The sequence below is a fragment of the Pleurodeles waltl genome, chromosome 2_1 (assembly GCF_031143425.1).
Source record: "Pleurodeles waltl isolate 20211129_DDA chromosome 2_1, aPleWal1.hap1.20221129, whole genome shotgun sequence".
NCBI lineage: Eukaryota > Metazoa > Chordata > Amphibia > Caudata > Salamandridae > Pleurodeles > Pleurodeles waltl.
This window is the reverse complement of record NC_090438.1, coordinates 618,794,048-618,817,502: the sequence shown is the minus strand read 5'-3', so window position 1 is coordinate 618,817,502 and position 23,455 is coordinate 618,794,048. Positions and strand designations below refer to the sequence as shown.

The 23,455-nt window shown below is 48.0% G+C and overlaps 1 protein-coding gene across 1 annotated transcript in view; it reads right to left on the bottom strand.

The window, feature by feature from the left end:
• Positions 1 to 6,163: 6,163 nt before the first annotated feature.
• LOC138259058 (mediator of RNA polymerase II transcription subunit 1-like) overlaps positions 6,164 to 23,455 on the bottom strand; it is a 582,859-nt gene continuing 565,567 nt past the window's right edge. Inside the window, exons 16-17 of the mRNA XM_069206503.1 lie at positions 9,222 to 9,330; positions 6,164 to 6,643 (exon numbers count right to left, since the gene is read on the bottom strand). Of these exons, the coding sequence (XP_069062604.1) occupies positions 6,175 to 6,643; positions 9,222 to 9,330 (578 nt within the window). The 3' untranslated portion in view covers positions 6,164 to 6,174. The remainder of the gene's footprint in view (positions 6,644 to 9,221; positions 9,331 to 23,455) is intronic.

The window sequence follows — 23,455 nt, the reverse complement described above, 5'->3', positions numbered from 1 at the left end:
GGGAACTACCTTGTGAAAGGGCTAAATGCAGTCACTCTAAGTGCAGTTGCCCAGTTGCTTAAGTAGGCTGATCCATTACCCCATGCTGCATGCTGCAATGGGAGGAAGCAAAATGTGAATGACAACAGATCAATGGATGAAGAGTGGTGACTGAAAGCTCCTTTAAGTAACTATATTATACATATAATTTTAGTAAAACCAAAAGATCTTGGCTAATACCAGACCTAAAAGAAAGTACCTAATATGTGTGGGTGGACTTATAACTTACGGGAACAGTGAAGATGTCCCCTCGCATTGAGAGGTGCAGGTTGCAGCTGCAAGAGTACGACTACGCCATTGCACACACGCAAGCCGGGTAAAGATCAGAACCCTGCTGATTACTTTTCATGAGTACTACTACATCGTCACAGTATGACATCAAAAACGGCTGAGGAGTACATTACTTTCATTGTGAGGTCCACCATGCCAGAAGCCCGTTCCATTGAGCAGGTTATTGCTTCTAGTAACACTGATAAGAACATGCTTATCCTCAAATATACCATTTCAACTCAGTTATTGAAGAAGAGCACTTGACCTATTGCTGACGATGTTGAATTTAAAAAAGAACAAATATATAGGTTGAACTGCCTGTGACTAGGGAAGTGTTGTATTGTGAAGCTCAAGACTCATCATACCCGAGAGCCTAAGACAGCAAGTCATTGAACTGGCCCATGAAGGACATCTTAGCATTGTAGCCACCAATAAAGCCCTTAAAAACAGAATGTGGTTCATGCGCTTAGATGAGCATGTTCAGGTAGCTAAAGGAATGCTGTCTTTGCAACTGCCTTTCCCCAAAAGTGATGCAGCATCCATTGACAGCGTCTGACATTCCTGCACAGGTATGGGAAAGAGTTGCAATTGATTTCTTTGGGCCCTTAGGAAACAGACATCTCATCGATGAGTATTCAGGCTTTCCTTCAGAAGAGGAGCTATCATCAACAACCCATAACAAGGTCATCGAGGGTCTAGATGACCTATTTGCAGCGTGGGGTATCCCAACCATTCAAGGAGTTTCTGTCAGAGTAAATGTTGAGCATCAAAAAAGTATGCCTCTCTGGCCCCAAGCCAATAGTGTTGTGGAACAATTCATGAGTAACCTCAAAAGGGTAATTCAATGAGCATTGATGGAGTGAATCAAGTTAAACCAGGCCCTGTGTCAAGCCCTCTGTGCTTATTGTTCAACTCCTCACTCCACAACTGGTGAGAGTCTTGCCACCTTGCTATTTGGGAGAGCCATCGGAACCAAATTGCCACAGTGGACATACCTTTTAATGCTGATAAGGGTTGTGTCACAGACACTTTTAGAAAGTGGAAAGTGAAGATATATGCTGACCAGCGTTGACGAGCTGAAGGTGACTGCGTCCTGATCAAACAGAAACAAAAGTAGAAAACAGACGCTCTGTTAACTGTCTGTCCTCTGAGAGTGGTGACGTGCAAAAGACACATGGTGACGGCGCATCATTCTGGACAGTCCATCACACAGGACCTAACTTGACGCTCGTCAGCACATGCAATTATGAATGAGGTGATCCCACCCAACAGTCCAGATCAAACATCAGAATTGGTGACATTGGTACACAACCAGAATGCATTTCAACTACGTCATACCACTTGATCTGACTGACTTGTGCGAGTGCCTCAACGACATATTGAAGAAATATAATGTAACTGTTGGTTGTACTTTTTATTTAACAGATGTAGTGTCATGAGACTATGTGCGCTACAACACTTGCGGTTCTAGGCGAACTCCTTAGAGGAATTACATAACTTGCTGGAAAGTGTAAAGGTGTGGTTATTAACAGTTATGATGTAATCAGAGTGCAGTGTGTGATTGTATGCTGAGGAATGAAGACGTTTGATTACAGAGCTCCAAGTGTGGCATGGTCCTTTGCATGCCCCTGGGCTGGGACGGACGCTACAGAAACCAGTCTTAATCCTGCCCCAATAGGAAACTGCAGTCCAAAGTGCCACATCACATCTCATCAGTTAGGGAAACACAAGAAACCCAAGACAAGTTTTGTTGGGACTAATGGCCATTGGCATACCAACAGAACATAAGGCCAGGTTTCACTCTACACACGCTGCGCAGCTCCTCCTGTCTGCCACTCTGCCCCTGACCCTGCCCCCGCTGTGAGTTCGAGGCCCTCCACCACCCGCAGGCACCTGCCTGCGCCTCATCCCTGGTGTCTAGTGGTTGCCGTAAGTATTGTGTGTCTGTCCTGTAACTTGTCTTTGTGCTATTTGTGCCATTATCTGTGCTGTCCTATAATTTGCCTTTGTGTTATCTGTGCCATTATCTGTGCTGTCCTGTAAATTTGCCTTCGTGTTGTGTGAGCCATTATCTGTGCCATACTGTATTTGCCTTTGTGTTATTTGTGCCATCTTTTTCCTCCTTTTAGTGCCATTTTCCGACTCTGTTTAGTGCCATTTCTCTTTTTTGCCGGTTTATCCACTCTCCCATCCCCGCCGCTGTGTCCCCCGTGGCCCGCCCCCCTCGCGCGCCCATTTGCCCACTACTCCCCACCTCCCAGCTGCCCCTCCCTCCCACCTCCTCTTCTTAATGGTGGCTGAGGCAAGCCCGTCTGCGCCCGTCCACGCCTGGTGCCAGTCGCCCTGTACCACGCACCCCCCACGCCGCCAGACGCCGCTACACCACGGAAGAACTCCACACGCTCAACCCTGGCCAACCCACTGCCTGCGTCCAGACCTCCCGTCAGACCCTTCTTGTGCCGGACGTGCAACTTCACCTGCGCTCAAGCCACCAAGCACCACAACAACGCCACCCATAACAACCACCTCAGCTGCATCCTCCTCAACACCTGCTCCATCCAGAAGCACGCCGTCGAACTCTGGGACCTGCTCACATCAACCTCCACAGACATCGCCTTCCTCACCAAAACCTGGATGAACCCCTCCTCTGAACCAGACATCGCCATAGCCATCCGTGAGGGTTACAAAATCACCAAAAAACGTACCAACAAACCAGGAGGAGGAATCACCATAGTCCACAAGAGCTCCATTAGGATCTCAACCAACACCCACGACGCCCTAGATGCCGCTGAACACCTGCACTTCCAGATTTACGTCAACACGACCTTGAGAGGAACCATTGTCTACAGACCCCCGGGTCCCTGCCCATAATTCTGCGATGCCATCGCCAACACAATCAGCACCCACGCCCTCGCCTCCACGAATTACATGCTCCTCGGCGACCTAAATTTTCACCTGGAGAGCATCGGCAACAGCAACTCTTCAGCCCTACTAGACAATCTCATCAACCTTGGCCTCAAGCAACTCGTTACAACGCCCACCCACTCAGCCGGCCACACACTCTATGCCATCTTCTCCACCAGCAGCCACATCACCTTCACCCACACCACCGAACTCCACTGGACCAACCACCGCTGTGTCCATTTCTCCTTCCAGAAACCCACAGCCCACCACCAACAGCATCGGACCCCTCACCGCAAGTGGAACAAGATCTACCAAGGACCAACTGATCTCCACCCTCGCCCCGCCACCCAACACCACCACCCTCAACCTCAAGCAATGGCTCGACGACTGGGTCAACAGCCTCGCTCCACTTAGGAAAACCACCAACACCCGCACTAGCAAGAAAGCTCCCTGGTTCACCGCGACCTTCAGGCCTCCAAGCAGGAATGCTGGAAAGCCAAGAAGATCTGGCGCCAAGAACAAACAGAGAGCAATCATGCCACCCTCAAAACCACCCTCCGCAAACATCACCAGCTCATCCGGACCACTAAAAGATCTTTCTACAAAGAACGAATTGACAACAACGCACACAACAGCAAGGAGCTCTTCAGCATCATCAAGGAACTCACCAACCCCAAGTCCTGCCGACCCCCCACACTCGCAGGACCTCTGCTACTCCCTTGCCACCTTTTTTTCGCCGCAAGATCACAGACATCCAGGGCAGCTTCGCACCGCCATCCTCCACCACCACCACTGCCAATGCCGACCCCAACGCACCCATCCACACCAACATCCTGACCTCCTGGACCCACACCAACGACAAGGAAACCACCAAGATCATGAGCACCATCCACTCCGGTTCACCCACCGACCCCTGCCCTCACCACGTCTTGAATAAAGCCAGCCAAATCATCGCTCCCCAGCTCTGGACCATCATCAACAGCTCCTTCGAGACCGCCATCTTCCCGGAGAGCTGGAAGCACGCTGAAGCCAATGCCCTGCTCAAAAAGCCCAAAGCTGACCCCGAAGACCTCAAAAAACTATCGGCCCATCTCCCTACTCCCCTTTCCTGAAAGGTCATCAAGAAAATAGTTGGCTTTTGACTATCTCGCTTCCTGGAGGACAAAAGCCTACTCAACATCTCTCAGTCCAGCTTCCGCAAGAACCACAGCACCGAGACCGCTCTTATCGCTGCTACTGATGACATCAGGAGCAGACTTGACAAAGGTGAAACAGTTGCTCTCATCCTCCTTGACCTTTCTGCAGTCTTCGACACCGTCTGTCACCACACACTTTGCACATGCCTCCACGACGCTGGAATCCGCCACAGAGCCCTGGATTGGCTCACATCCTTCCTCTCTGGCAGAACCCAAAGAGTCTGCCTCCCCCTGTTCCTGTCAAAAGCCACCAAGACCATCTGCGTCACCATCTTCAATGTCTACATGGCACCGCTCGCCAACATTGTCCGATCCCACGCCTCAACATAGTCTCCTACGCAGAGGACACTCAGCTGATCCTCTCTCTCACGAAGGACCCCGCAACCTCCACACCGGACTTCACACCATCCCCAACTGGATGGAGGCAAGCCGCCTCAAACTGAACTCGAAGAAGACCGAGATCATCCTCTTTGGCTGCAACAAATCAGCATGGGACGACTCCTGATGGCCTGCCACTTTGCGAGCCGCCCCAACGCCCACCACCCACGCACGCAACCTCGGCTTCAAACTGGACTCATCGCTCACTATGACCCAGCAAGTCAACACCATCTCATCCTCATGCTTTAAACACCCTCAACATGCTTCACAAGACCTTCAGATGGATCCCCATTGAAACCAGGACGGTCACCCACCCCCTTGTCAGCAGTAGAATGGATTATGGCAACGCACTCTATGCAGGAACAACGTCCAAGCTCCAGAGAAAACTTCAGCGCATCCAGAACGCCTCAGCACGACTCATCCTTAACCTCCCCCGCCACAAACACATCTCAGCCCACCCCAGAGACCTCCACTGGGCTCCCCGTCAACAAAAGGATCATCTTCAAACTCCTGATCCACGCTCACAAGGCTCTCCAGGACGCCGGACCTGCCTACCTCAACGAGCCTCTCAACTTCCACATCCCGACACGCCAGCTCCGCTCCGCCAACCACGCCCTCGCCACTGTCCCCTTCGTCCACCGTACCACAACTGGCAGCAGATCCTTCTCCCACCTTGCCGCCAAAACCTGGAACTCCCTCCCCATCAACCCACGTCTGACCCAGGACCTCCTGACCTTCAGGAAGCGTCTCAAGACCTGGCTCTTCGAGCAGTAGGAGCCCCCCAGCACCTTGAGACGCGCACTTAACAAATTACTGATTGATTGATTGAGTCACTTAGGCCACAAATAATGAAGGATGGAAATGCTTGAACCACTAATGACTGCTATGAGCACTTTTTTTAGTGGGACCACAGAAGAGAAGCAACTCCAATGCAGCTCCAGTGCAACAGCCCATCCAGAAATTCTACGTCATGTTTGGTAATTAGGTTTACATTTTGTACACAACTGAATCCATACTTATCTATTGTATGTCAAACAGGAAACAAGTGATTTTATGTAGTACTTTAATGTCTACCTTACTCCGATCCCCATGTAAAAAGAATTTCACAACGCTGTAGAAAGTTTTGATGCCTAATCGGGCTTGATTGGTGCTATACAAAATCACATACCTATCTTAAACCAATAAATACCCAACTACAACCAAGATATCCTCTGGGTAGTAGGCTGTGCTCCTAAGAAGTCCTCTCTTGATAACCATGTACCTAATCCGTAAATTATTTAAATAGGGAATTATGTGTAAATGAAGACACAAGACATGCTTTTTGAAACTTATATTCACTGTTCGAATCAAACAACATATATACACGCAAAGGACAGTGAGATGGTGTCTAGCATGTGTTTGGTTCACTTGCAGTATTCAGTACCGGTTCAAGGACGTTATCAGTTGTACTGTTGTTCTGATCATAATGACCATTAGGCTGTGCGTCTTCAGAGCTTGAATCTAGCACATGAAAAATGCGAGCATCACTGCAGGCATCAGTCTGGTGGCCATTTGCTTCTGAAGTTGCCATACTGGAATCGCATGGTTGTGATGCATGTTCATCATCATCCATGGGGGCTGCTGGAGGGATTACTTCCGTTTTTAATTTTGGAGACTGTACCATGTGCTCGTGCATTTTTAAAGTGTGTACCTGTTCAAAGTCCTCTTTCACTGTAAAAATCTGTGACTTTTCAAAGTTGTTTTTTAAAGTTTGCAGCTGTTCAAAGTTTACTGTAGACCTTTCCGTTTCACAAATCTCTTCAATTTTCGGAGCCTTTTTGAAAACGGCTCTCATTGTTACAGGCAACGACAAGCAGCTGAAAAGAAAGAACAACATGCTGAAACAATGTTCACAACCATTTACTAAATCACCCTGTGAAACATATGGTCAAGTGGTAACGTTGTTTCAAGGTAGGTTGCAGGAGCATTAACAGCCTAAATCTAAACTTCCTAAAATGCTCTGAGTCATTATTTTAGAAGTGAAAGTTTCTCTTCATAGTCTGGCAAAACGTTTTCTTTAGTCAATATGGCATTGTTTCGCTAACCAGGAACTTTACCCTTTTCCACCACTTAACGAGGAGCGGAATCTGCAACCTTCATTTTCATCTGGAGAGCAGTGGAAGAATTGAGTCTGATGAATATTTCGATGACTAATTAGATATTAAGAGTTTGACTGATGAATGGAAGCGAACTGCCATGAATCCGGCCGAAGGACAGCCTTTGATGGGTTCGCTGGAATGCTACTCCCACATGGCCTTGGTACCATCTCACAATTGTTCTGTATCTAGGGCCCTGCTACTCTGCCCAATGTTACAAAAGACTCCATGCCATCGGGAAGATTTTGTTCTAGTCCTGGGCTTTCAGTTGTTAGTTTAATAGGTTTTGTTACTGTAATATGAACTATGAATGGAAAACCCCAAATGAAATAAGGTATTTAAGGGAAAAAGCGTCCCTGATGCAAACAACCGAACCTCTACAGCTGTAGGGACCTCGCCCACATTCTTGGATCAACCACATAAAACTCCCACTCCGGTAACTCTCCCTACCACAGTCCCTACAGTTTCCCCCCACTGCACCACTCAGTTTGCTGAACTGCGCCCTTAGTCAATATTTTGGAAGCAACCTTGTGCTCCATTCTGACACTTGACATTTGTCAGACGGCCACTAAAACACTGCTGCTGTTTACACTCTTCATCCAGCCCAGCAGCGAGAGCACCTTACAACTAGCACTGCCGCCTCTCAAATACCAGGAACTGAGTTGGACACTCCCATTACCTCCAGTAGGGGCTGCATGCAATGCTGGTCGGAGGAGGCCAGCCATGTTGCTTGCCGGGCTTGTATGCAACACATTAAATCACTGAAAAGTGAGTTACTGGGACCCATAACATCTGTCACTGGTTGGAGGGGAGCATGTCTGGACTTCGGAGACGGCCACAGTCTGAGGAAATACCACAATCAAGCTTCCAGTGCATGGGCATTGAATGGAACACGTCTCATTGGGAAGGCCTGAAGGTCGACCACCTGTGACAGGACTATTTAAAGTGAAGAGAAAAAAATGAATAAAAAACGGGACCAGACTCATGGTGGTAGCAAGTCTTTCCCGACCTCCACAGTCCCACCACCTTCTGTTGAGACAGGTAGCATTATCCTTGGCGTCCACCCTATTAAGTATAACCCATCTCATGTTAGCGGGGAGGATTTCCTCACGGATACTGGCCAATGTAATTTTCAGTGGCCCCTAAGGGTCTCAAACCTAGTGATCGAGTAGACAGAAAGTGTTTTTTTCTATGCAGTTTTGTAGATTAAAACCAATTCCTTTTGAAGATTTTTCTCAATAATAAATGCAATAAATAACCTGAAGTATATCAACGCAAACCGTGAACAAAATACAGTCATGGCATTTACAAAGAAGGTACCAGTTCCAGGATGCTGAGCCATGTCATTTACTCAGCAAGCAGGTTCAAACAATAATAAGGGACAGTCACGAGTCAGTCTCAGAGAGGCTTTGGCCCTGTGCAGGCAGAGAGTGGTGGGAGGATGTTTGACCTCTGATAGGTCAGATCAGCAGTCCGTTGCCAAACTCACTCCATGATGACAGTGTATTCTTCTTTGAATTCCATGTGCTAGATGCTAAGGTAGGATCACCCTCATAGCGCCACAGCTTTACCCAGGCTAGTGACAGAGCTCAAGGGGGAAAGTGGCCATCTTGATCTTGGCTATGCTCCACCTCCGAGCATGTGATATGTGGCTTTTTTCAAACCTTTTTATGGGAAAAGGCAGGTTAGAGATCAGTGAGCGGTACTGGGTCTGAATCTTTGAATCAGTCATTGGGGACTGAAGCAAGAGTGTTGGTAGTAGCTTGCCTCAGAACTTCCATGTTAGAACCGTATAGGACTTTTATGGTATTCACGTCTGTAAGGTCTGAGGAGAGAGGTGTAATAATTGTTTCATGCAGGCTGCAGCGCAGAGTTCTTATGATAGGCTTGATGCTTTCGTCTTTAGAGCTACCATTCAGGATACCTATAACGGGAATAGAACTATGGCATGGTAATGCTATTTTATATCCTTCCAGCACTACTTCAAAATGTTCAAGTGAAACTGAATATCTTGTACTCGGTCACAATACTGAGTGTGAGCCACTCTTAAAAAATGCAGCAGAGCGCCTCGCAGCTGTCCTAGGGGACACAGTACAACCAGCCATAATCCTACAATAAACCGTGAAGGGTATTGACAGAACTGGGAGATACAAGTTTACGCACATGTAGAATATGCTGAGTCACGGCCCGATTGCCATTTCCTATCTAAAACTGTGAGTACCATTTGCTAAGCTCGGCCTTAAGACTGGCTTAGAAACACAATGAATTACGCAATGCAACAGAACCCAGATACACTTACCATTGCAGAACTCTAGCAATAAACTCATTGGTGCAGACTGCTGCTTGGCTTCCAGAATCCACGTGGAGGCAACACTGAATTTCTCGGGCGTTTTGAACATCAACAGCAACTGTGCAATACAACAAAACACTTTTTTAATTTGTAAACTGCTTAAGTTTGTTGTGTATTTTACAGGTAGCTCACATGTGTTGAGTAAATTCATCTTTTAGTTTTGTCTGGCAGGCTGATTTGGGCATAGTGGCCCTACACCACTAATCCACCATGCTGATTATAACTACGCCTTTTTATGTTGTAAATATGTGGCCCACTACCGTTTCCGTTTTTAATAACACTTCTAAGTATGCACTTAAGTGAATAAAACTGAAAGGAAAAAATATGTATGTGAAAACCTTCTTTTAACTTCTGTGACAGTGTCATGTTGTATAATCAATGTACTATTCATTTATAGGTTTATGTTTAATCGGAATACAAACCAAGCCAGGTGTAGAGAGACCCATATCAACGTAGTTAAATTGTCACAGCCAACCATCAATAGTAAACAGGCAGCACAGATAGGATTCCTCTTCTCCACTTCCCCTTTTCCTTTATAATTATTATCCGTTTTTATAACTTTTTATAACTTATTGTATCTTTCTCTTGTGATTGTCATCCTCACAATGCAGTATTCCTTTATCTTTTTACTATTGATGGTTGGTCCCTAGTAGGAACCTCTATTATTGTATTGTACCCACCCCTTTCCCTTCCTTCCCCCCCCCTATATATGCCACTCCTCACCTTTCCTCCCTTTCTGTTTCCTCCCTCGTTCTCCTTAGTTCTTGTCATAGTTTCAAAATCTGAAACTCAGTCTTTCGAAATGCTAATTTTCATTGTTAATTTTACCTCAGACATCAGTGGCAATGGAGTAAGAAGCTCTAAATAATTTGACTAGGTGCACGGGGAAGCAGCTGCAGAGGTTAGGCTCAGATTTTAGAAGTATAAAACCATAGAAATTCAGCTGTTACTGTTGGATTTATTTCAGGTAACTACAACTCGTGCCCTAAGATAACTATAACTCCCACATGGCCAACCATGCACAGGTTGTTCCTCAAAAATTATACTGCAAATATTACACTGATAATATCCATGATGTTATCAAAGAGGTAGTGAGTGCTGCAATATGTTGGGTAATTAACAGTGCATGGCGAGGGCGCAAGTTAGTTACCTTAGGGCATTTGTTGTAGTTACTTAAAATAATTAACAATAACAGCATGTTTTAATAGCAAATTTTAATTGCAGCCACAGGGAGGCTGTGGCCCCCGGGGGGTCTGCGCAGATCCCCCCCGTTTTATTTTGCTATTGTGGCCTGAGGGAGGCGGTGGGCCTGCGTGGCCCCCTGTAAAATTTGTTTTAGCGCCAGGGAGGTGGTGGTCCCTGGGGCCCAAGGGGTACATGTGGCCGCCCCTATTTGTTATGTTGTTGCCCCGCAGAAGTTGAGGTCCCCAGGGCCAGGGGGGATCCGCACAGCCTTCCTGTATATAACAAAATTTCACCCCAGGGAGGTGGTGGTTCCCGGGGCTTCAATAAGCCCTACGAGGGCGGCACTTGCACCCCTCCATCTATAACTTTATACTCAAAATGCCCCCGAGACCTGGCCCACCTGGGGGCCAATAAAAGTATAAGTGCTTTTTTTTTTTGTTTAAAACCAAAAATTACGATTGCTGCAGTTTTTGCAGTGAATAAAAAAAAATGCTTTTTAGCCTTAGCAGACCAATGCTTGGGGTTAGAGCATACATACCCTGCCCCTTTTTCTTTTATTAACTTTTTTTTTGGGACTCAGCTAAAGCTGAATCCTAAAATGGCTGCCAACACTTGTTTGAAGTGTTGGCAGCCAATTAGGTCGCAGCAGGAGAGCTCCCTGGATCTATTCTCTAGATACACAAATGTCTTTTCCCCTTAATAGCTCGAAAACTACTGAATGGATTTGCACTAAATAAAAAAAAGTGATCTGCGGACCAAAAGCTACCTTTTTGCCAGATTTGGTGTATTTCCGTCCAGCAGTTCGGGCTGCAGGTGTGTCTAAAGAGTCTATGGGAATTAACATGGAAAAAGTAAATTTTTAACCCACCTTTTTCTCTGCCCCTGCTTGACGGATCGTCCCAAAACTTTCCATGCACAAGACCCCAGAAGGCATCTATTTTGGAAAATTTGTGAAGATTCGTAAAACGGTGCCAAAGATATAAGCAAGTCAAAAAACACTTTATGGAAACTAGGTCTTAGCTATAACTACCTACCGGTGACCGAGACACAATATTCACACAATATACACACACACACGTGTTTGCACCCTGTCCAAGTATGGACCCTCGCTCTATTCAGGGTGGGAGAGTCACACAGCTAAGATGACCCCTTGGTAGCTTGGCATGAGCAGTCAGGCTTATCTCAGAGGCAATGTGTAAAGTATTTGTACCCACTCCTCCTCCCCCCTCACACAAACACATTGAAAACAACACAAAAGTACTCCACACCAGTTTAGCAAAACAGCCATTATTCAAAGTGGATGAGAGGGGGTAATATACAAAGGTGGTATCCCACAATGCACCTTTTGACGAACGTATGACTAAAGGGACATTGCCCTGCTCCCAGGCATGATGCCCTAGTTCTTGAAAATATGGTTCCTAAATAAGTGACATACTTTTAGGTAGGGCCTGTGCAATATCACTATCTCTATCCACAGACTTAGATCTTACTACTAACTTTATCCAGTGTGTGGTTTGATAGGGATCCATAGCCGTGATGAATGCCCCAGACCAGTAGAGGCTTGGAAGGTGGGCAGAAACATGTTGGCTTATCCATAGATGAGCAGGGCCATTGTACCCAAGCTCATCTCTTTTCTTCTTGATTTTTTAATCATACCAATGGATACCATATTAAAGGTGAAATACCGGTACTCTACTAGGTATTTTAAGCATCTGGATCCCGTTATTGTCCAGTTTACTTTATATAAGAACTCTCTCTGCTAGGTCCGAACCAGATAGTTTAGTCCGCCCTTGTAATATTATTCTACAAGGGTAGGTAGGGGTGGTCTATGATGAAGCATACACTACCAAGTGTTGAGACCACTCCTTCCATAAAGGAAACTTTCCCTAGTTATTCCTATACAAAGAGAGATTCCACATAAAATCAAGGAGCTTTTTTTTCCAATAGGAGTATTTGTGAAGTAATCTTGTCTTCAACCGTTAACAGCACAAGACATTCTACCGGGATAATTTTCCTAGTTCTTTCACCCCCCTCCCAACATATTGTGCACATAGATTTATCCTTGGGACGACGTGTGGTGGGGTGTACCTCTCTACTCTCCTTGTGTGCAAAGCCTACTTTAGGGGTGACATACATGTAGTAAAAGGGAAGGTTTGGGCCTGGCAAGTGGGTGCAGTCGCCAGGTCAAATTGGCAGTTTAAAATTGCACATACACACACTGCAGTGGCAGGTCTAAGACATGTATACAGGGCTACGCATATGGGTGGCACAATTAGTGCTGCAGGCTCACTAGTAGCATTTGATTTACAGGACCTGGGCACTCATAGTGCACTTTACTAGGGACTTACTCGTAAATCAAATATGCCAATCATGGAGAAACCAATCACCAATAAATTTTAGACAGAAAGCATATGCACTTTATCACTAGTTAGCAGTGGAAAAGTGCCCCTAGTCCTACAGCCAACCAAAATGAGTAAGAAAAAAATAGAAGAAGGAAGGCAAGAAGTTTGGGGGTATCCCTGCAAAAAGGGACAATCCAAAACAACTCTCTTCCAGCCTAAAGCCACGGTACACCAATCAACCCCTTGATGGACTTCACTGCTCAGGGCAATAGAACAAGGTCCCTGCCTCGCAACAGCAGGGATTTCTTTGCGCATAATCTCAGGGCCCACTAAGCTAACCCATGGGGTATCCTTCCCCCTACTTGCAGACCCCATCTGTGCAGCACCTAACCTTACTTTGGTCACAGATGTGTTCCAGTAGGCAGGCAGTACCATCAAGGCCAACAAAGTGGTGTGACCCATTCCACCCTCGGGGTGTGACTCTTGTCCCCAACTCTGTCCACAAGGACAGCAACCCACAGTGGCCACTGACAGCTGTCAGTGATTAGAGTCAAGTCTCAGCCCTTCCAGGGCTCTCTAACCTATGTAGTTTCTCAGAGTGGGGGGTGGTAGCCCCAGGTGACTGGCACCCTTTGTCCACTCTCCCTCCCACCAGTTCAAAGGCGATATCCTGAGACTTGTCCTCCAGCCCAGGGTCTGTACCCTTAGGCCTTCTTGCTCCCCATTCTCAGGGCTCTGTACCCTCCTTTTGGGAGTGGTACCCCCAGAGTCCAGAACTGTCAAGGCGCTTGTGGCAGCTGTCCTGCACAATTGTCCCACCAGTTCAGGAGTGCTGTCCTGCAACTGGTCCTCAAAACCCAGGGTCTGTACCCTTAGTCTGAGCATGTGCCTGACAAGTCAGGACTTCCAGGGGAGTACAACCACTCCAAAAGGAAAACACATTCCGTATGTGTTGCGAGAGTCTGCCTGGCACAGGTCTCCCAAACCCTGTCTATCTGGCAGAGGAGAAAAGCCCTCCCAAGCCAAAAGTGGTGTCACCAGGGTCATTCCTGGGGTGCTCTGACCTCAGAGCGGGCAACTCCTGACCCATTGGTCCTCCCATGGGGGACTGTCTCCCCCTATCACCCTATCTGGGCTTCTGCACACTCTTCCCCGGAGTGGTGCTGCCAGACACCAGAACTTGTGGGACGCTTGTAACAGCACCCCGCATCCCTAAGATCTCCTGACACTATGGGACTCCCAACAGTGGATAGTCTCCTGGTACAGACCATATCCCCTTGCCTGTGTTCCCTCTGAAAGCAATCCAAGCACTGGGGCTGAAGACAGGGCACCCTGGGCCTCTCCCCTCCCACTCTTATTCCTGGAAAGGAGGTGATGCACTTTTCCCCCTATACTGGGACCTGTCTGGGTCACTGCAAACCTCCCTCCCACTCTGGCAAGGGGGGGGGGAGATGGAGGAAGGGGGGACCTGAGCCATGCTCCTTGGGATCACACCCTAATGGCATCCCAGACACTCTGGTACTCACCCAGAGGTCTGCCTCCAGTTCAAGCTCCCTGGGGTCAGAGAACTCACTCCACCAGGTGGGTGTTGGTTTAGCTCTGGAAAACTGTGAATTAACGTATACTCTCCAGCAGTGAAACTGTACAGGCCCTCACATGTGTTAACCATACTACCCTTCACCATCCAGTGGCCCTAAAAAGTACCCCACATCATCCCCCACCTGGTGAGACAATATCGGAGTCCCCTTCAAACTCAACCTACCCCTCTTGGGGTAGACTCCATAGTCCCTAACCAGGGCTTACTCCGTGGGGTTTCACCTCTCCCTGCCACTCTCTTCTAGAAACAGTACAGTGTCCCTCCCACCACTAGGAATAGGATTCCCCATGCCAGTTCCCCAATCCTCCTCAGGGACCCTGTGCATCTCTGGAGCTCCCTCATATGCACTAGCCCACTGGTGTATGTCACCTCCCTTCTTAGAAACCAAGTCTCTGGGTATGTGTACCTTTTCTTCAGTACTGTACATGGTACATTTGATGCCACCATCTGAGCTGAACTCAGCCCTCCTGACTTTCAAGTTCAGCTCTCTTAACTTCAGCTCATGAGCTAAAATAATGTATTTTTCCTGGGCTATGGCTCTCTTCGCCTCAGCCCTCCTCTTCTCTGCTGGGCTGTGTCTGCTTCAGTTCCTCTCACCTCTACATCTCTTTGAGCCAGCTGCCTCTACAGGTCCCTTTAGCTTGTCTGTCCTTAAACTCCTCAGGGGGCAGGGTATGGGAGAAGACACTGCTCCCAGTAGTAAATGCAGCAGGGGACTCCCTCTCTGTGGTTTCCCCCCTCTCCTCTGGAGCCTCTGCAAAATAATTTCCCCTCCTCTGCTATTTCCTCAGGGCTATTGGCCTCTTGGAATTCTGGTTTGTGATCCTCCAGGAGTTATCAAGGCTTTGCATCCTTTACACTTCCAGAGGGGTCTTCCCCCTCAGAGTCCTCCCTAGAGTCATCTGATAGTGTTGCTAACTCATAACAATATAGGGCTGCGACAAGATCCTGTCTTGTGGATGTCCTCTTCACCTCCAGCCCCCTTCTCCTTGCAGTAAACTCCCAGCTCCTTCATAGTATAGCTGTTTAGGTGCCACAAGATAATTTCCATTCTGTAATAGTCTGTGAAATGGAAGTAGTGTACGCCAATCACTATACGTAAAGTACAAATAAAAGTCCTATCCTTACTGCTGATCACCAGTGTTAGAAAGAGGGTCTCTACTTGGCAGTGGTTTACACCCTGTCCAAGTATGGACCCTCACCCTAGTTAGGGTAAGGGAGTCACAAAGCTAAGATAACCCCTGCTCACCCCCTTGGTAGCTTGGCATGAGCAGTGAGGCTCATCTCAGAAGCAATGTGTAAAGTATTTGTACACACACACACACAGTAACACAGCGAAAACAACACAAATGTACTCCACACCAGTTTAGAAAAATAGCCAATATTTATTTGAGTAACACAAGACCAAAATGACAAAAATCCAACATACACAAGTAAAGATATGAATTTTCAAATATGAAATCTCACTAAAGCACTTAAAAACACAATAGCCCTAACTGTGGCTATCACAGCGATTTGATGGAGTCGTTCCTAGCACTCCAATGCCACTTGCGAGGGATTGTGGGCCAGTCACAGAGTCCCACAGACCCCAGGTACAGTACCTTGGAAAACGATATAGAAACAAAGATTTTGCACTGCGTCGGGGAGGTGAGGAGCCTCTGACACCGCTGCAGCACTGGTTCCTTACTGCTACTAGGGAGGTGAGGTGTCGGTTCTTTACTGCTAGGCAGGGGAGGTGTCACTCCCTTACAGTTGCAGGGGAGGTGATGCGGCCTCGGTGGCGAGGCGTCGGTTACTTATGACAAGGCCGGGTCAATGAATCCTGCAGGTCAAGATGCGAGACTTCGACTTTGCAGTATTGCGAACACACCACAGGCCACCTGTGCTGCGGAAGAGTCCAGTATCATGGACTTCAGTGACATGGCAATCAAGACTCACACTGTGGCGTGACTTTGGAGGTGCTGGGGCACCTGTGTTGCAGGTCATGGTTGTTGCATACAGCAGGGACCACGGCTGTGGTGCAGACAGTGGTGTCAAGTCGGACAGAGGAGCCGGTTCCAAAGTCCCTCTGGAGCGGATATGCTTAGTTTCTTCTTTGTTGCTCCAGAGCTCACTTACAAGGGTGCAGGAACTGGACTTGGCACCACTTAGCAAGTCAGGACTTCAGCGAGAAAGCCCAGGCACCAGCAGGTGAAGTCTTTGATGGCCCTGATACTTCTTAATAGAAGGAAAGCTTAGTTTAAGCCTTTGGAGAACCTTGTAAAGCAGGATGTAGAAAGCCAAGTCCAGTTCTTTCACTCCCAGGACAGAAGCAGCAGGCCAGCACAGCAAAGCAACAGGCAGAGTGGCAGTCCCCTCCTACAGCATCCAGCTCTTCTTCCTGGCAGATTGTCCTTAGCCCAGAAGTGTTATAACCATGTGGTATCACAGGTCCAGGATCTATACCCTTTTCTGTCTTTGAAGCAGGCAAACTTCAAAGAGAAGTCTTTGTAGCACACAAGACTCTGGGACCTGGGCAGGGAAAGGCAGACACACTCCAGAGGGTTAGAGACTGCTTTGTGTGAGGAGACAGGCACAGTCCTATTTAAGTGCAAGTGTGTGAGAAGCTGCCCTGGCTTGTAGTAGGTACCAGAGGTACTTACACCTTCTACCAGGTAAAGTGATCCACCTTAGTGTAATGCATGCAGTGTCTAGCAGCTTAGGCGGTCTAGAGTTAGCTGTAGCAGAGCAGCCAAGGCTGAACTAGGAGACATGCAAAGCTCTTGCAATACCACTATGGTTACACAGTACTGATACACAAGAAAAACAATACTCAGTGTTACCAAAAATAAAGGTACTTTATTTTAGTGACATAAGGCCAAAAAATATCTTAGAGGCAATACTCCTTCTGGAGGTAAGTATTATACACAATATACATATTAGCAACCAAAATCAGGTAAGTACACAGTCAGAAAATAGTGCAAATAGTAAAAAACACAATAGATTGCAATAGGCCTAGGAGCGTCACAAACCATATACTAAAATAGTGGAATGCGAATGTCGGTTTACCCCCTAAGCAAGTGTAGTGTGTAGAGGGGCGCTGGGAGTGTAAGGAAACACCAAAGGTAAGTAAAGTACCCCACCCCAGAGCCCAGGAAAACAGGGGTAAAGTACAGCAAGTTTCCTCAAAACTCACTAGGAGTCGTGGTAAAGGATTATGCAAAAACCAAGCAAGACTGCAAGACACCAATGATGAATTCCTGGACCTGAAGACCTGTGGAGAGAGGGGGCCAAGTTCAGAAGTCGATGGAGAGTCCAAGAAGAACAGGAGCCCCTGCTAACCAGGATGAAGTTGCATAAGTGGATTCTCAGGTTAGAGAAAAAGAGCAGAAATGCACCAAAGAAGACAGCTGCGGGTTCCTGCTTGGTGCAGGAGATGTCCCACATCGGGTCATTGGATGCAGGCTGGTTTTCGTCATTGGATTCCGCCAACAAGCCTTGGCTCACGCAAATGTCACAGAAAAAGGCACTACCTGGACCCAGGAGAGACCTGGGTGCCTCAACTTGGACTGAGGAGGCAGAGGGGGGTCTCAGCACTTAGAGCCCTCAGAAAACCAGGAAGCACCCACAGGAGTCCCAGAACACAGGGACAAAGGAGTTGCAGAATGCGGTCATCACAGCACTACACAAAAGGATCCCACGCTGCCAGACAACAACTCAGGGGGCTGAGCGTCACAGGATAGAGTGCTGGGGACCTGGGCTACCCTGTGCACGAAGGAATTTTGGAAGAAGTGCACAAAAGCCCAAGGAGCTGCAGAGCATGCAGTGCACAGGGGTACTGTCGGCCACAGGGAGGCAAGCCCTTACCGCCACCAAATTTGGACAGCTGGACCTTTGGACAGTCATGATCACTTCGGTCCACCACCTGTGTTCTAGGGATCACGCTCGTCGACAGAGGAGGAGTCCCAGAGTACCGGTTGTCATTGCAGAGAGGTGCCTGCTGAAGCAGGGAAGTGACTCCGTCACTCCACTGGCGATTCCTTTGGTCCTTCTGGTGCAGAATGAAGACAGGCAGTCCTCAGAGCGTGCACAACCTGAAAACTGTTGCAATTGCTGGCTGGAGCTGAAGTTGCAGGGTCACAGTAGCCTTCCAGGATACTTTGTTGTGATTACAGTGGTCCTGGAGTAGTCTGCAGTTTATTTGACGGTCAGAAGCTGAAGCAGAGGAGTCCTGGTGGAGTCTTGCAAACCGAATCTGAGGAAACACCCAGAGGAGAGACCCTAAATAGCCCTGAGAGGGGGATTGGTTAGCTACCCAGGTATGCACCTATCGGGGGGACTATGACATCACCTGCTGGCACTGTCCACTCAGATGTTCCCAAAGGTTCCCCACACCTTGGAATCCAAGATGTCTAACACCAGGTACACTCTGGAGGAGCTCTGGGCACCACCCCTGGGGTGGTGATGGACAGGGGAGTGGTCACTCCCCTTCCTTTGTCTAGTTTCACGCCAGAGCAGGGACTGGGGGTCCATGAACTGGTGTAGACTGGATTATGCAAGGAGGGCACCGTATGTGCCCTTCAAAGCATTTCCAGAGGCTTTGGGAGGATAGCCCTCCCATGCCCTGTAACACCTATTTCCAGTGGGAGAGGGTGTAACACCCCCTCTCCTAAAGGAAATGCATTGTTCTGCCTTCCTGGGATTGAGCTGCTCAATCCCCATGAGGGCAGTAACCTGTCTGTGAGGTTGCAGCAGCTAGGTCTGTAGTGGAAACCTCAGAGAGGTGGTTTGGCAGTACTGCAGGTCTATGGTGGAGCCCCCAGGGTGCATTGAGTTGGCCCCCCAATACCAGAATTGGATTGGTGGTATACTTTCTCAATCTTAGACACCTCACATGGCCATATTCGGAGTTACCATTGTGAAGCTACATATATGTGTTGACATATATGTAGTGCACACTTATAATGGTGTCCCCACACTCACGATGTCTGGGAAATTGGTCCTGGACAATGTGGGGGCGCCTTTGCTAGTGCAAGGGTGCCCTCACACACAGTAACTTTGCACCTAGCCTTCAGTAACTTAAGGTTAGACATATAGGTGACTTATAAGTTACTTGGTGCAGTGAAAACGGCTGTGAAATAGTGTGTGCAGTATTTCAGCTCAGGCTGCAGTGGCAGTCCTGAAGGAGTGTTTGTATAAGCTCCTTATGGGTGGCAAAAAAAAGCTGCAGCCCATAAGGATCTCCTGGAACCCCAATGCCCTGGGTACCTAGGTAACATATACTAGGGACTTATAAGGGGGGTCCAGTATGCCAATCTGAATTGGAATATGGAGTCACTAGACTATTGTGACAAATTTGGTAAACAGAGAGAGCATAAGCACTGGAGTTCTGGTTAGCAGAACTCCAGTGACACAGTCAAGTATACTGACAACACAGTAAAACACACTGACATATAGGCCACAAACTGTGAGACAGTAAAAACACACTGACAAACAGGCCAAAAATGGGGGTAACCATGCTATAAGTAAGCCACCTTCCTACCAAGTGTCAGCTCCTCCTAGCACTCTAGCTCAGAAAGACCCATAAGCCTGGTGATAGGTCGTCAGAATATGCAGGGCACATCTCAGCTCTCTGTGGGCAACAGTCTACAGTGAATACACAAACAGCCTGTAGGAAGTTGGCTCCATATATACTATCTCAAAGTGAGAAATAGTGTGCACAGAGTCAAAGGGTTCCCCTTAGAGGTTGATAGTGGCAATAATAGGTAATGCTCTATTTGTGGTAGTGTGGTCGAGCAGTAGGCTTATCAGAGGGTAGTGTTAAGCATTTGTTGTACACACACAGGCAATAAATGGGAACACACACTCAAAGACTTAACTCCAAGCCAATAGGTTTTTATATAGAAAAATATTATTTTCTTAATTTATTTTAAAACCACAAGATTCAGAATTCAAGTAAATACATAAATTGTAAGGTACTTGGCATAGGTAAATATGGAACTTTGAATGAAAGCAGTAATGTACACAGTTTTGTCAGAAATGGCAATAAGCTAATTTAAAAGTGGGCACTGCAAAATTCAACAGTTCCTGGGGGAGGTAAGTACAAGTTAGTTTAGCAGGTAAGTAAAACACTTACAAGTTCAGTCTCCGGGGCATAGGCAGTCCACCGTTGGGGGGGTTCAAGTCAACTCTAAACACCCAGCAATACAGGGCCGGTCAGGTGCAGAGGTCAAAGAGGGGCGCAAATAACGTAGGCACCTATGGAGACTAGGGGTGCTCTGGTTGCAGTCTGCTAGCAAGTAAGTACCTGCGTCCTCGGGGAGCAAACCAGGGGGGTTTTGTACAGCACAGAGGGGTCCCAAACAGGCACACAAAATAGACCCTCAGCAGCACAGGGTCAGCTGGGTGCAGTGTGCAAAGTAGGTGTTGGGTTTTGCGTTGAAATCAACGGAGGGACCCGGGGGTCACTCTGGCGATGCAGGCAGGGCACAGGGGGGCTTCTCGGGCCAACCACTGACTGGGCAAAGATGAGGGCCGCCTGCTGGCCACTTCTGCACTGGTAGTTGATTCCTCTCTGGCCTGGCGGCTGCGGGGTGCAATGCTTCATCCAGGCGTCGGGTTCTTTGTTACCGGGCAGTCGTGGTCAGGGGAGGGCTCTGGATTCTCTCTGCAAGCTTCACCGTGGGGGTGCATGGAGGTCTCCTCAGGGTGGCCCCATCGTGGGAGTCTCCTGGGGGTCCTCACTGCAGTGTTGTTTTCCCTGGACACAAGCCGGGGGCTTCTGGTGCAGAGTGTTGGGGACTCACGCTTCAGGAGTGAGGCTGGAGTCCCTTTAAAGATGGTTTCTTCTTTGTTGTTTAGACAGTGCTGCTGTCCACAGGAGTTTCTTGGTCCTTTGGGTTGCAGGGCAGTCCTCTAAGTCGGCAGAGGTCCCAGGTCCTGCTGGATGCGTCGCTGTTGCAGGTTCTTTGAGTCTGGAGACAGGCCGGTAGGGCTGGAGTCAAATAAGTTGTCATCTTAGTCTTCTCTGCGGGGCTTTCAGGTCAGCAGTCCTTCTTTAGGTCATCAGGAATCTGTTTTCCTGGGTTCAGGGTCGCCCCTAAATACTAAATTTAGGGGGGGTGTTTAGGGCTGGAGGGCAGTAGCCAATGGCTACTGTTCCTGAGGGTGGCTACACCCTCCTTGTGCTGCCTCCCTTTGGGATCCCTAATCCTATTGGGGGAAATCCTCCAAAGCAAGATGGAGGATTTTGTAAGGAAGGGGGTCACCTCACCTCTTGACAACCCATGGGCTGTCCTAGCTGGAGGGTGACTCCTCCTTATTTTTCTCATTATCTCCTCCGGACTTGCAACAAAAAGTGGGGGCTGTGTCGGGGGGGTGGGCATCTCCACTAGCTGGAGTACCCTGGGGCGTTGTAACATCAGGCTTGAGCCTCTGAGGCTCACCGCCCGGTGTTACAGTTCCTGCAGGGGGAGGTGTGAAGCACCTCCACCCAGGACAGGCTTTGTTCCTGGTCACAGAGTGCAGAAAGGCACTCACCCCATGTGGCCAGAAACTAGTCTGGAAGTGGCAGGCTGACAGAGACCGGTCAGCCTAGCACTAGCAGTTGGGCTGGCATGCAGGGGGAATCTCTAAGATGCCCTGTGCATTTCGCAGTAAATCCCACACTGGCATCAGTGTGGGTTTATTGTACTTTAGATGTTTGATACCAAACTTCCCAGTATTCAGTGTATCCATTATGGAACTGTGGAGTTTGTGTTTGACAAACTCCTAGACCATATACTCTTTATGGTTACCCTGCACTTACAATACCTAAGAATTGGCTTAGACACTGTAGGGGCATAGTGCTCATGCAGCTATTCCCTCACCTGTGGTATTGTGCACCCTGCCTTAGGGCTGTAAGGCCTGCTAGAAGGGTGACTTACTTATGCCACAGGCAGTGGGTTGGCATGGCACCCTGAGGGGAGTGCCATGTTGACTTAGTCATTTTCTCCCCACCAGCACACACAAGCTGTGAGGCAGTGTGCATGTGCTGAGTGAAGGGTCCCCAGGGTGTCATAATACATGCTCCAGCCCGTAGAAAACTTACCTGGCCACAGGGCCCTTGGTACCAGCGGTACCATTTACAAGGGACTTATCTGTGTGTCAAGAGTGTGCCAATTGTGGAGACAAAGGTACAGTTTTAGGGAAAGAACACTGGCGCTGGGGCCTGGTTTGCAGGGTCCCAGCACACTTTCAATCATAACTAGCATCAACAAAAGGCAAAAAGTTAGGGGGTAACAATACCAACAGTGGCATTTTCCTACACAGTCAAATTCTCATCCTGACCCAGACGGATATTCAGCAGACAGACAGTGGCACAGAATGGTTAGGCAAGAACATGCACACTTTCTAAAAGGGGCATCTTCAAACTTACAGTTAAAAAACCAACGTCCAGAGAACCCACACTCCATATCTCTGTCTGCTCCCAAAGAGAAATTACACTTGAAAGATATTTCAGGGTTATCCCCATGTTACCATGTGGGAATATTTCACTATCAGGACATGTAAACTACACCCATGCATGTCTTACCTTTTAAATATACTGCACCCTGCTCACGGGGCAGCTTTGGGCCTACGTAAGGGGTGACTTACATGTAGTAAAAGGGAAGGTTTGGGCCTGGCAAGTGGGTGCAGTTTATAACTGCACATACAGACACTACAGTGGCAGGTCTGAGGCATGTTTATAGGGCTACTCATGTGGATGGAACAATCAGTGCTGCTGCCCCAGTAGTAGCATCTGATGTACAGGCCCTGGGCACATATAGTGCACTTTATTAGGGATTTACTAGTAAATCAAATACGCCAATCATGGAGAAACCAATCATGCACTTTAGATATGCCAATCATGGCGAAACCAATCACCAATACATTTTAGACAGTGAGCACATGCACTTTAGATCTGGTCAGAGTCCTACAGCCATCCAAAGCAAGTCAGCCAAAATAGGAGGAACAAAGCAAAAAGTTTAGGGAAAAAGGGCCAGGTCCAACAATACACAATACTGTAACAGCATCCATTTTAACTTATGAGAGAGCTTTAA